The sequence below is a fragment of the Mytilus californianus genome, unplaced genomic scaffold (assembly GCF_021869535.1).
Source record: "Mytilus californianus isolate M0D057914Y unplaced genomic scaffold, xbMytCali1.0.p SCAF_2, whole genome shotgun sequence".
Classification (NCBI taxonomy): Eukaryota; Metazoa; Mollusca; class Bivalvia; order Mytilida; family Mytilidae; genus Mytilus; species Mytilus californianus.
This window is the reverse complement of record NW_026262668.1, coordinates 90881422-90896620: the sequence shown is the minus strand read 5'-3', so window position 1 is coordinate 90896620 and position 15199 is coordinate 90881422. Positions and strand designations below refer to the sequence as shown.

The 15199-nt window shown below is 33.5% G+C and overlaps 1 protein-coding gene across 2 annotated transcripts in view; it reads left to right on the top strand.

Moving 5' to 3' along the window:
• LOC127728468 (inositol polyphosphate 1-phosphatase-like) overlaps nt 1-15199 on the top strand; it is a 30830-nt gene that overhangs the window by 5405 nt on the left and 10226 nt on the right. For both annotated transcript variants that reach the window (XM_052235863.1, XM_052235864.1), the window contains 4 exons: nt 5463-5675; nt 11068-11185; nt 11993-12142; nt 15016-15190. In XM_052235863.1, the coding sequence (XP_052091823.1) occupies nt 5466-5675; nt 11068-11185; nt 11993-12142; nt 15016-15190 (653 nt within the window). In that variant the 5' untranslated portion in view covers nt 5463-5465. The remainder of the gene's footprint in view (nt 1-5462; nt 5676-11067; nt 11186-11992; nt 12143-15015; nt 15191-15199) is intronic.

Below are 15199 nucleotides of genomic sequence, written 5' to 3'. Positions count from 1 at the left end.
TCTTGATCTTTGGCTTATGATACACCTAAATATCATGGCTTCCAATATAATAGTATTACATGGTAGTCATGCAGTCCTTATGTTCTAGCTTGTGATTGGCCAAAATATCAAGTCTAAACTATTTCCCCAACTAACAGTTGTCTCAATTTATGTCTTTATTTGTCATTAAATATCTAAATATCTATCAATATCAAAGAAGTTTGTAAATTAAAAAGAAAAGATATAAAAACTTATTATTCAATGAAGAAAACTGTTCTGTTTGTGAAATTCATTGTTTCTCATCAAATATATATATAAATTTAACAAATTTCAGGAGCTTAAATCAATAAATTGAAACAATGCATTTACATGGAATATAAAAAAGAAGATGTGGTATGATTGCCAATGAGACAACTCTTCACAAGAGACCAAATGACACAGAAATTAACAACTATAGGTCACCGTACGGCCTTCAACAATGAGCAAAACCCATACCGCATAGTCAGCTATAAAAGACCCTGAAATGACAAATGTTAAACAATTCGAACTAGAAAACTAACGGCCTAATTTATGTACAAAAAAATGAACGAAAAACAAATATGTAACACATCAACAAACGACAACCACTGAATTACAGGCTCCTGACTTGGGACAGGCACATACACACAGAATGTGTGTGGGGTAACATGTTAGCGGGATCCCAACCCTTCCCCTAATCTGGGACAGTGTTGTAATGGTACAACATAAGAACGAACTATAAAAATCAGTTGAAAAAGGCTTAACTCATCAGATGGATACAAAAAGAAATACATCTAACAAAAACACAGAGAGGACGTGGCCGGGTACTTGTACATCCCAACAACAAAAAGACATTAAATACAGATCTGAGAGTACCCGCAGTTACTGACAGCTATGAATGTGCATATGTATATAACAATAATGTTTAGTTTGATTTTAATTTACTGATAACAAAATCAATATTAATACCAATAAAAACAAATATACATTTAATTAAAGGACATGTAACCAAATGTCTGTTAAAACGTGTGGAAAGAGTATTTTTCACTTTTTGGATCATTATTCTTCTGTCAGCTGTTCCATTTGTGTGACTGTTAAGTCATCTTCGTAAGAATACAGATTTTGGTCATAGTTGATCTGCCTCCGATCCGTGATTAGTATAAAATTTCAATGGTGGACGAAGAAAAATTTTCAAAAACAAACAATGTTTGACAAGCAATTTGGAAAGAAATATTATGCAATAAATGGATGAAACATTATCTAAATGCAATATTCATTGAGTAACAAATTTATTTGCCGAAAAATGTTCTGATGAACACTCTAAAAAAACAAGGAAACAGTAGAAAGATATTTTTACTGAAAGGGAAAGTACCGAAATCACGAACTGCAGAAAATTGCCTGTTCAGGTGACAGGTAAATTATTGATTAGTCTATTTAAATTTGTTTTCTAAAATTTCACTGGTTTGCATCTTATAAATTTAGAAATGTCCGCAGGTGTGAGATTTAACTCTGCATCCGAATTCTTACAAAAGGCTAAAAATATCATGGATTCCTTTATCCTACGTTCATTTCAAATATTTTCTTGAAGAAATAATGTGGAAAGAACTTTTGAAACTCAGGGATTTTACATATCCATCTCTTGTTTGTGTTTTACCAAATGTCAAGTCAACATCTGTTATTACGAAAATTTGCTTTTTAAAAACAAAAAAATAAGTTATTGACAGCATAATTTTGCATTCATAAAGAGTCTAAAGCAGATATTAGTATGCTGATATTGCACATTTAGAATGTTGCTCAGTTTACGTCAGAGCATCAAATTTTATTAAGTCTGAAGGAATAAAAAAAGTCTTGGTGGCTCAAATATATCAGGGGGCCTCGGTGGCCGAGTTGTCTAAGTAGTTACTACTGTAATCACTAGCCAGTCAACACTGAGGTTGTGAGTCCGAACCATGCTCGTGTGGGTGCACTCGACTCCAATCTTAATTGACTAGGATTGTCAGTTTTCCTATCGAAGGTCGGTGGTTTTCTCCGGGCACTCCGGCTTCCTCCACCAATAAAAACTGGCTGCCACGAAATAGCCCAAAAGCGGTGCTTAAAAGTGGCGTTAAAACACCAAAAATTAAATCAAATCAAATATATCATACTCTGTTATGCCTTCATAAAAATTATCAAAAAGCTGTACAAAACATAACTATTTGGACAAGATCTAATTTACATCCAGGGGCCTCGGTGGCAGAGTGGTCTAAGTAGTCCAACTACTGTATCACTAGCCTGTAAACATTGAGCTTGTGAGTTCGAATCCTGCATGTGGCAGGTGAGTTTGATCCCAATCTGAATTGCCAGGGATTTTCATTTTTCCTACCTAGGGTCATGGTTCTCTCTGGGTACACTGTCTTCCTTCACCATTAAAAACTGACCACCTCAAAAATAGCAAATAGTGCTGAAAGTTACGTAAAACACAAATTAATCAATCAATCATTGATTTAGATCCTTTATAGACCAATTTCAAGTTTACACTGGTTAACCCAAGGTAAATCCGTGACTCAGCTTAAATGACTTCATTGAACAATCAACTCTTACTGTGAAGTTAAAACATAAGCATTGTAACTGCATGTAGGAAATGTATGAGAGAATACATTAATTCGAAAGTCTAATATAGGATTACCATACAATGATTGTATGTAGAACATTTTTTTCTTGTAAAATAGTTTCACCACCATTAATAAAAAAACACTATACACTGTACCTGGAATTAACAAATTCATCTTGAGGTTTTTATACGACCGCAAAAATTAAAAATATTATAAATATAATAAATAGTATATTGGTATGACGTTGGCGTCGTCCGGCGTCGTCCGAAGACACATTGGTTTTCGCACTCTAACTTTAGTTTAAGTGAATGGATCTCCATGAAATTTTACCATAAGGTTCAATACCACGAAAGGAAGGTTGGGATTGATTTTGGGGGTTATGGTACCAACAGTTAAGGAATTAGGGGCCAAAAAGGGGCCAAAAATAAGCATTTTGTAACTTTCAGACAATAACTTGTGTGTAAGTGTATGGATCTCTCTGACATTGTACCACAAGGTTCCATATCACAAAGGGAAGGCTGGGATTGATTTTGGGGGTATTTGCCTCAAAATTTTAGGAATTAGGGGCCAAAAAAGGGGCAAAAAACAAGCATTTTTCTAGTTTCATGACAATAACTTGTGTGTAAGTGTTTGGATATTTCTGAAATTGTACTACAAGGTTTCATATCACAAAGGGAAAGCTGGAATTGAGTTCAGGGGTAATTGCCTGAAATGTTTAGGAATTGGGGGCCAAAAATAAGCATTTTTCTAGTTTCAAGACAATAACTTGTGTTCAAGTGTGTGGATCTCTCTGAAATTGTACTGCAAGGTACCATACCACAAAGGGAAGGCTGGGATTGAGTTTGGGGGTGATGAATCATAAGGGGGTTCAAAAAATTTGGGGGGGGGATTTTTTTTTTTTTTCTTTTTTTTTCTTTTTTTCCTTTTTTTTTCTTTTAAAATTTTCCATTTTAAGTTGGTTATTTCTGATTTATATTTAAAAGCAAATAATAATGATATGGTAGGAGATACACACCAAACAGGATGTGTAAATTTTTATATAATAAGTATTGTGCAATAGCAAGAAATTTTCAATTGCACAGTATTGCACAATAGCAAGAAATCTTCAATTGCACAGTATTGCGCAATAGCAAGAAATCTTCAATTGCACAGTATTGCCCAATAGCAAGAAATATCCAATAGCACAATATTGCGCAATAGCAAGAAATTGTCAATTGTACAGTATTGCGCAATAGCAAGAAATATTCAATTGCACAGTATTGTGCAAAAGAAGATACTTCTTATAAATTGCTTATTTCTTGATCAATTTCAATGGGGTTTTATTCTTGAATTCTTGGGGTTCTTTAATATGCTGAATATAACCGTGTATTAAGTTTTTGGATTTTGGGCCCCGTTTTTAAATTGGTCCACATTGAGGTCCAAAGGGTCCAAAATTTAACTTTGTTTGATTTCATCAAAAATTGAATTATTGGGGTTCTTTGATATGCCAAATCTAACCGAGTATTTAGATTCTTAATTTTTGGTTCCGTTTTCAAATTGGTCTACATTAAGGTCCAAAGGGTCCAAAATTAAACTTAGTTTGATTTTAACAAAAATTGAATTTTTAGTGTTCTTTGATATGCTGAATCTAAACATGTATTTAGATTTTTGATTATGGGCCCAGTTTTCAAGTTGGTCCAAATCGGGGTCCAAAATTAAACTTTGTTTGATTTCAACAAAAATTGAATATATGGGGTTATTTGATATGCTGAATCTAACCATGTATTTAGATTTTTGGGCCCCGTTATCAACTTTGTCCACATTGAGGTCAAAAGGGTCCAAAATTAAACTTTGTTTGATTTCATCAAAAATTGAATTCTTGGGGTTCTTTGATATGCTGAATCTAACCATGTATTTAGATTTTGGATATTGGACCATAATAGGTGAATGTCCAATTTAAAATTTTTAAGTTCTTAGACCACATTCATTCTGTGTCAGAAACCTATACTGTGTCAAATATTTAATCACAATCCAAATTCAGAGCTGTATCAAGCTTGAATGTTGTGTCCATACTTGCCCCAACTGTTCAGGGTTCGACCTCTGCGGTCGTATCAAGCTGCGCCCTGCGGAGCATTTTATTATTATAAGGAATTGACAAATATGGCCCAGTTTACACCACAAAATTTACTCCGAGTACAGACAAACCTGTGCACCTGGAAAAGTTTTAAGGCATGGCAAAAAAAAACTAGATAGTTAAATTTTAAATGCATTTTATGTTTCAGAAAATTAAAACCTTACCTGAATTTTGAGATTCCTGTTTCTTCTTTGAAACAGAATTTGCCAAAATGAACAAACACATGAGTTTCATTTGATACTGTCCACTCATTTACACAGTTTGATTCACCTATTGTTGTGCAGAATCTGTTGTGCTTCAATTGTCCATGTCAATGAATACAGTTCACTGCAATTATTACAGAGGGGTACATCTCCAACATTTATCCAAAATTAGTTTATTTTGGCCCCTTCTATGAGAAAGAAAAAGGGAATCTCAAATTCAAGTTTTTAATTTTGAAATTTCCACATAAAATGCATTCAACATTTAGTTATCTTATTCCTGCCAAGCCTTAAAACTTTTTCAGGTTTGCAGGTTTTGTCATATCTCAGAGTAAAATTTGTGGTGTAAGCACAGCCATATTTGCTTATTTCTTCTGATGAACCTTAAAATACAAAAACCTACATTTGTAGAATAAACTGAAATCCCTTCTTTCAGTTGCCGAATTCAAAGTACCACTTATAATTAGTTTGTGATGACTTGCGAATTGGTTTAATGGTATGACGTAATGTTCTGTAAAATTGTCATCTTATATATTTTTTATTCTCTTTTATTCTATATAGATAATGAAAGTAAAAGATCTGATTAGAGATCTTCTCAATGTGGGAGAGAAAGGAGCCAATGTTGCCAGAATTATTAGATCAGAACACACTTTATTAGAACTTCTGGTTCAGGAGAAGATTGGAGAACAGAAAAATGAACGATTTGTACAGGACTTTAAAACCTTGGCTGATGTGTTGGTCCAGCAGATTGTTTATCATGACTTAAGTCAGAAGGTAAACTTAATAAGATATAAGAATTATGTGTAACTACAAAATGGAATTTCAAACTAAAACAAAATTAGAATTGACCCATGGGTAATGATATTTTTTTAGTCCCCTACCGACAAAGTCAAAGGGGACTTTAGGTTTGCACTCTGTCTGTCTGTCTGTCTGTCTGTCTGTCTCTGTCTGTCTGTCTGTCTGTCTGTCTGTCTGTCTGTCGGGGAAATCAGTTTTCCACACTTTTTTTCTTCGTGCTTGAAGATATTGATTTGATATTTAGTTTATTGTTTTATCATGACCAGTTACAGATCAAGTTCGAATTTTGTTCCGGTCTGATGGTTCATCGGACTTAGATAATTCACTCAAATAATCAGTTTTCTGCAATTTTTTCGTAATGCTTGCAGATATTGATTTGATAATTGGTATATATTTTTATCATGACAAGTTACAGTTGGAATTTTGTTCTTGTCTGATGATTTTGTGCAGAGTTATGGTCCTTGGACTTTGAAAATTCACTCAAAAAATCAGTTTTCCTCACTTTTTTTCGTCAAGCTTGAAGATATTGATTTGAAAATTTGTTTATAGTTTTATCATGAAAAGTTACAGATCAATTTCGAATTTTGTTCCGGTCTGATGATTTTATGCAAAGTTATGGTCCTCGGACTTCGAAAATTCACTTGAATAATCAGTTTTTCACACTTTTTTTCGTCATGCTTGAAGATATTGACTTGTTATTTGTTATATAGTTTACACCATGATAAGTTATAGATCAAGTTAGCATTTGTTCCAGTATAATGAATTTTTAACTGGTAGGGGACTATGTATTGCCATGCAATACTCTCAGAATGCTTGTTTACAATAAACTGTAAAACATAGTGTAACAATTTTGAGAAGATAGAAGAACTGGATAATCCTTATCTGACATACATGTATGTCCTTTAACCTTGACTTTATTTACATGGTTCAATTACTTTTTTAAAACTTAATAGTTAATTAATTTGTCATCATGTGATTTTTTTCAGTAATTGTGAGTACCGTGTAATGCCAACATATTTTAATTAGATGTATTGCTAGGTAGACTCATCTGTCAGACAGGGTTTATCTGATCATGACCTCATTTCATGGATCTTTGATAATATTAAGTTTCTATAATACATATACATGTACCTGTTTTATAATAAGGGCTTCCTAAAAGAGATATTGGGAGGACGCTGCACACTGCCCTTTTTGTAGAAATTTTTGGCGCCATGCCCTTTTTCTGTTTCACTTTGGAGACAATCAAAATTTTATAAATTAAAAGCCATCATTTTGTCGAATTTTGCAATCAAACTGTCACAAATACAATGTATGTTTTAAAAATAATGATTTTTTGAAGCAACCGAGTGTAAATCCTGTTGATGATCGAATGGAATTAAGACAACACCAACTTTTTACCACTGGGAATTTTAAAATGTTTACAATTTAAAGGAAACCAGACGATCGTTTTGATATATAATTTTATGATGCATGGGATGTTGCATAATCACTCTGCTGATTGTTAATATTTTCAATAGTTCAACCATTTTAACTATTAGCCCTGTCTTGCCTGTAAAGCAAGAATATTTTCAGTCACTAAAGCTAAAAGATTTTTATGATATTAAACAAAAACTTATTCAAATAAAACTTTTCAATCTTACCCTAAAGTCTTTATCTGACTTGATATTTAGTTTATACAGGTAGCCCACATGTAAGTAATTATGATTTTTGTTTGCACCACTAACTATGACTTATTGTAGTCTTCATCAAGCAGTTAAATAAACATTTTTTACCAATTGATTATTTGGATAAAATGATAAATTGGGTAAGTATCAATGAGACAACAACCCAACAAAATAATAAAAAAAAAAAAAAACTAAAAATAGGCATCTTGATGTTAATATATCTACCACAATAGACAAGTCTGCACATCGAATGTAAAGCTGGAAATTTAAGAGAATTGATCATTTGTAAATATATTAAACTGAAACTACAAAATGTCAGTCATGAAACACTTTGAAGGAAAGACTCATGATTAAAGGGAATTCAAAGCAGTTAGAAATGTTTTTTTTGGGGAAAACAAACCAATATAAGTGTACTGTTAAGTTAGAATTGCTGAATTTGAATTCTATATATATGTTTAATGATGGTGAGATATTAGCAAATCAAGTTTAAAACTATCAAAACTGTTTTGATATTACTTGTCATGGGCTTTGCCATAGATTTTTACGACAAAAGAACTAACTAAGAATTATCCCAAATTATGTGTGAGGAAACCTCTCCTCATGTTTTCTTCAAGGAAACTCATGTTTTCTTCAAGGAAAACGTGTAATGTAGCTTTTTATTTGCTTATCTTTAAAGAATATATATAGCTTAAAATTTTGGACTGAAAGAAGATATTTTTTATGGCCCCGCCGTATCGGAGGTAGCATTAAGTTTTACCCTTGTACGTCTGTCCGTCCAAACGTACGTAAGTAGTCTGTACGTCCCAAAAATTGGCTTCCATTCTCTAATTTTAGTTTGCCTCAACCAAATGTTATGAAACTTATACACTATGCTTATTACCACAAAACAAAGATCAAATTTGAATTTTGGTGGCGTCACTTTTACCGTTCTAGAGTTATGCCCCTTTACAAATGGAAAAATTGCTGAATTTTTCGTTTCCTTTTTCTAACTTTAATTTGCCTCAACCAAATGTTATGAAACTTATACACAATGCTTATTACCACAAAACACAGATCAAGTTTGAATTTTGGGGGTGTCACTTTTACCGTGCTAGCTATATAGAGTAATGCCCATTTACAAATGGAAAAATTGCTGAACTTTTCGTTTCCTTTCTCTAACTTAAGTTTGCCTCAACTAAATGTTATGAAATGTATACACAATGCTTATTACGACAAAACTCAGATCAAGTACAACTTTGGGTAGTGTAACTTTTACAGTTCTTGAGTTTTGTCCCTTCATAATGTTATATGCAAGCGGGGGCATCATCTGTGTCCCATGGACACATTCCCCATTTATTTTAGAAAAGTTTTGTCTTATACTCCAAATCAGCCTATATAAGATCTTTTTTGAATGCAAAATATATGTTATATTATTTTTTTGACAGTTTTATTAATGAAGAATGTGATATATTTATAGGTATAAGAGAAAAGCATATAGAATTTAATAATCATACTAAATTGCCTACGGCTTGCTTTGTCCCCCCCTTTCTTTATTAAGTCTCCCAAACGAAGTTTGGGAAGACTTATTGTTTTTGCTCAGTTCTTATTATTATTATTATTATTATTCTTCTTCTTCCGCCGCTTTTAAATTTGAACTTGTCCGCACCCGTTCTCCAAAACCGCTTGTCAGATTAACTTAGGGTTTCACAATATGTTAGACTAACATGTCTAGTGGTGCAATCAGGGTTTTGTTTGTGCAATGGGGTTTATAAAGGGGTACTTTGAGGGGCAAAAAGAAAAGAGGGTTTTACTATAGAACCCTATGGGATTTTATTTTTTTAAATTTTCAAATGATTATAAATTGAAAACCGTTTGTGATAGACACAATCTTTTTAATTGAAAATGTTCTAAATGATAAAGCCCATTAAATGAAATACAGGGTTAGTCCCCAGGGGTCACCCCCATGCCATTTAAGAAAGTTCTAATACCTTGTAAGTGGTCAAGATCCCCACCCCTAAACCATATATATTTTGGTTTGTTATGCTAAGATGGTTTGAATGATATACAGGGTTAGTCCCCAGGGGTCATCATGACCCCCTGCCATTTGAGAAAGTTCTAATATCTTGTAAATGGTCGAGATCCCCACCCCTAAACCATATATATTCTGGTTTGTCATGATAAAGCACATCAAATGTAATACAGGGTTAGTCCCCAGGGGTCACCCCACCCCCTGCCATTTAAGAAAGTTCTAATATCTTCTAAGTGGTCAAGATCCCCACCCCTAAACCATATATATTCTGGTTTGTCATGCTAAGATGGTTTGAATGACATACAGGGTTAGTCCCCAGGGGTCATCCTGACCCCCTGCTATTTGAGAAAGTTCTAATATCTTGTAAATGGTCGAGATCCCCACCCCTAAACCATATATATTCTGGTTTGTAATGATAAAGCACATCAAATGAAATACAGGGTTAGTCCCCAGGGGTCACCCCCACCCCCTGTCATTTAAAAAAGTTCTAATATCTTGTAAATGGTTGAGATCCCCACCCCTAAACTATATATATTCTGGTTTGTCATGATAAAGCACATCAAATGAAATACAGTGTTAGTCCCCACGGGTCACCCCCACCCCCTGCCATTTAAGAAAGTTCTAATATCTTGTAAGTGGTCAAGATCCCCACCCTAAACCATATATATTCTGGTTTGTCATGCTAAGATGGTTTGAATGATATACAGGGTTAGTCCCCAGGGGTCATCCCTACCCCCTGCCATTTGAGAAAGTTCTAATATCTTGTAAATGGTCGAATTCCCCACCCCTAAACCATATATATTCTGGTTTGTCATGATAAAGCACATCAAATGTAATACAGGGTTAGTCCCCAGGGGTCACCCCCACCCCCTACCATTTAAGAAAGTTCTAATATCTTCTAAGTGGTCAAGATCCCCACCCTTAAACCATATATATTCTGGTTTGTCATGCGAAGATGGTTTGAATGATAAACAGGGTTAGTGCCCAGGGGTCATCCCGACCCCCTGCCATTTGAGAAAGTTCTAATATCTTGTAAATGGTTGAGATCCCCACCCCTAAACCATATATATTCCTATTTGTCATGTCTCGAACATTTGAATGACGTATACGTTCAGTCCCCAGGGGTTCCCCCCACCCCCAATGTTCTAATATCTTGTAAATGGTTGAGATCCCCACCCCTAAACCATATATATTCCTGTTCGTCATGTAATGAACATTTGAATGACGTATAGGGCCAGTCCCCAGGGGTTCCTCCCCTTCCCCAATGTTCTAGTATCTTGTAAATGGTCGAGATCCCCACCCCTAAACCATATATATTCTGGTTTGTCATGCCAAGATGATTTGAATGATATACAAGGTTAGTCCCCAGGCATCACTAATGCATATAACTTTACTGGACCAAACCAATTTTCACTGGATGTTGCCCAATGTCAGGCGACCCTGGGAATTACGAATTATGGGAGCTTCGTTTGGGAGACTTTGTAACAGCATCCTTTTACAATCATTTCTTGTTTCACCATGTTTACAGGTCACTTTTCTCATTGAATTCTGGTCATTATTTTGAGTGTTATATAAATAGGCCTAACAGATTGGATAACATTTACTCATGGCATGCCAAAATTACCTGACCATTTTCAAAAGGGGAGTGGATGGATACAGACATGAAAACTCATAATATTAATAATTGTATTTGTAGTTTCCAGGAATTAAAGACAGTATCTATGGAGAAGAGAGTAACAAATTTACTAATGCACTAGGGGAATCTATCAACGTAGAAATACTGTCTTCCCCAGCAGAAACAGCTGACCTACTTTGTGAGTTGTGAATGTTGTCACCAATGGTAAATCCTACAAGAGATTTTGTGATATTATGAAAATATTCTTTTTAGAATTTAGCATCTGTTCATTGGTCATTATTATGTTTCCATATAAAAAAGGAGATATTTTATGATTGCCAATAAGACAAGTACAACTACCCATCAGAGTTCAAATGACTAAGATAAAACAATTATAGGTCACCGTACGGTCTTCAACAATGAGAAAAAACCACACTGTATATGTGACCTATAGAAGGCCCCAACATGAAAAATATGAAACAATTCAAACAAGAAAACTAACAGCCTTATTTATAAAATATAATTAATGAAACAATGACAACCACTGAATTACAGACTCCTGACTTGGAACAGGCACATTAAGAACATGTCTGTGAGCTTGCAACCACCTCCTCACCTGGGACAGTGGTGTTACAGCACAACATAAGAACAAACCAAACATTCTTCATAAATAAAACTTATCTATGGAAGAATATAGTAAAAGGTTTAATTATAGTAATTTGTGGTAACGAAATACGTTTATTGAAACCTGAAATGCCACTATAGCGAACAAGTTATGAAATTGCCATCCTTCCGAGGGTTTGTAAGGAAGATCGTTAGAATGTGTGTCTTCTATTCTTCTAAATGTCCATTGGAAACAAAGCTATTGAGACTATAATGAAATTTAAAAGATATTTTATTAAACCAAAAACTTTAAACCGAAATATTCATAGAAAAGAGAATGGAGCCAATGTACCTTGATCATCTTTTATAACTTTAAATATGGTTTTAATTGAAAATTTTGTAGGTAAAGTGTTGAATGGGAATGAACAGGCAGCAAACTTGTTGGCCAAAGTTGTGCATGAAGATGTATCATATTGTCCAGAGGAAAAAATAGATAAAATGAAAAACTTGGAAATAAAGGAGGAAGACATAGGAATATGGATTGACCCAATAGGTAAGAATTTATGTGTTAAAATCTTTATCAAAAACTTGTTTCTGTCATTGCCAGGTTGTTTATTTAGGAATAGAAAAGAAGGGATATTTACAGAATAACTAAACCAAAAATCAAATGACCGAACAACAGAATAAATGAATTGTCACTGTTGTTCAGCCAGGAGATGAATTTTTTTTTATATTTGAATCTCTTTTTTTTACTGCATCGATGTTTTGTGTAAATGAACTGAAAATTTAAAGAACTATGATGTTTTCTATGTTGTCTCGTTTCATTTTAATGTAAAGTAATTGGCTACATCCTGAAAAAACCTATCGCATGACAAGAAATTATATTGACTGGGAAATCACAGCATTTCATTGCAACCAATTTAATAAGATTTATTAATTCATGAGCAAAAGCATTGTTTCTGGTCTATTTGAAATTATATTGATGAAGATGCCAAGCAATGAATATAACCTCTCTTACTATAAATTAGGGATGTCATCTAGGTGAACAATTACTAATAGAGTACTCATTGGTTTTATCAAGCGATACTCGAGTACTCGCTCGGGAATATATCGTCAACATGTATTTTATTTCTGTGGTTTGTTGTTCAATGGACGAAAAAACATCTACATAAGTATCTGGGACAAGGAATTACACACAATAAGTAATAGCTCATTACCTACAAGTATTAGTTAGTTTAAAAACAATAATCTAATCAATATAATTTAATGAACACCTATTTAAAAATTATAACAAGGAAAACCATATCAAACAATAGTATTTGTTAATCGTTAAGAAAACACATTTAATGTTTACAAAGGCGTCAATATTAGAAGTTTTATTATTCACTGAGGGTCACAGGAGGATGCAACAAATTTATTTTATTTGGAAACATTTTCTTGTCAACTATTATTTTGGACAGTCAGTTTTGCAACTTTGTAAATAATAGTCTTGCACACAAAAATATTTGCTCTGACTGCGCTGATGTGACGGAATGGCTAAGACATGTTAAGCTTAAAGTGTTAGCCTAGGTATATCCCACATATTTTCAGAGGCATTTTAAAGGACAATTTAGCACAAGCATTCGAAACAAAATATATTTTATTTACTAGTATGATTAGTCAGTGATGCCTATTTAACTTCTCAAGAAGATCAATTTTATATAAAGTGACAGCAATATTCTAACAGGAAACTGATTAGCCAAGCATCGTTTTGGTATTGGATACTCGGTACTACCGAGCGATACTCCAATACTCAAGTACTCGTTGACATCCCTACTATAAATATAACAAAGGGTAAAACAGGACAAATGCAGGGTTTTATTTTTTCCTTAAATACTATGTAATTTTTAATTGACTGTTAAAGAAATTTTCTCTGCAGTTTTAAGTTTTAAGTTTTGCTATTTTGTTTTTAACCGGATTTCCGAAGGAAAAATCGGTTATTGATTTGGGGATGTACGGGGGGCGGGTGGCTGCCAAACCGTGTCCGTGCATTTACTCATGAACCCTTCAACCAAAGCTTTTCACATTTTAATATGTTGTTACTGATGACAAAATGGAGATCAAGTTAAATATTGACGATTTTCACTTTCACCGTTCAGGAGTTATGGTTCTTGAAAGATTGAAAAATGGTCTTTCCAGTCGTGTCCGTGCTTTAACTCATGAACCGTTCAACCAAAACTTTTCAAATTTTAATATGTTGTTACTGATGACAAAATGGAGTTCAAGTTCAATATTGACGATTTTCACTTTCACCATTCAGGAGTTCTGGTCCTTGTGATATTGAAAAATGCCAGGACACAAATAAATGTTAAAAAATCTGGTTTGCTGTAGCTCTGACAGCCTCTGGTTGCTATTAAGCCTGCAACATTTATGTTGTGAAAGTGAGCCATAGCCACCCTAGATTCCATCATTTTTTGTGGTGGCGTTAACATTAAGAAACAGTCTTAAGGTTAAGTTTTTCAGTCGTCAATAACTTTTTCAAACCTTCATTCAGTCTTGGGTTAAAGTTTGTTAACTTACACATCAATTAATTTGTTAAACCTTCATTGAATTTTATGAAACTGTGGTAGAAGCTTTTTTATGGTTAAGTGATCATGTCCATAGCAAATTTTTGAAAATATATTTCTTTAATTTTTCAGTATTTTACTGATAGATGGACTTAGTTTTTATAAGTTAGCATTTACCGACAGTCTAGGATTAAATTTTTTTGACATTATAAATTTGTAAACCTTCATGGATTATTATGAAACTAAGACATAAGCTAATCTTCAAGATCAAGAAATAGCATCAAAAGAAAAGTCTTCATTTTACTGATAAATGGACTCACTTTTTACAGTCATCATTATACTTTTACCTTTTACAGATTTTTCAATTAATGATTGAACGTGAAAAAATATTTTAGAGGCAACAGGCTTGAATGGCACAACGGCTTTTATTACATTTTAGTTAATGTAAAATGGAAAGTTTTTCATAGTTTATATGTTAAAGTTTTTTTTGCATTATACTATCAAAATTTCATACAGGCAAGACATATCTCTGTGTCAACAGTTTATTGCCTGATAAAATCTTTTTGGTTTATTCTTCTTTCACTATGGATTCATTGATATTAGTTGGCATCAATTTTCAAAATAAGGGAAAACTTTGCTATTTTTCTGGTGCTGCTTTATGTGGATTAATCCAGGAAAATTGGTATCCAACTAATGATTTTTTATGAATCCACAGTATTCAACTGTTATTTGTTATATAATTGGTTGATAATTAGTTATAATAAAAGAAGAATTTCATTCGGGTTTTTATAACATCTAATAGGATTGGTAAAATAATCATAATATTGGAAAGTATAATGTAATATGTATGGTTATTAACAATTTTAACCTGTTATTTTAGATTCGACTGCCCAGTACATTGGAGGGGAAGTTGGGATTCCAAATAACCAAGGATTTGTAAGGAATGGTTTACAGTGTGCCTGTGTATTAATTGGAGTATACAGTAAACAAACAGGTCTGCCTATAGGAGGTATAATTAACCAACCATTTGCCTCCCAGGACCCTAAGACAGGAAGGTAATTTTA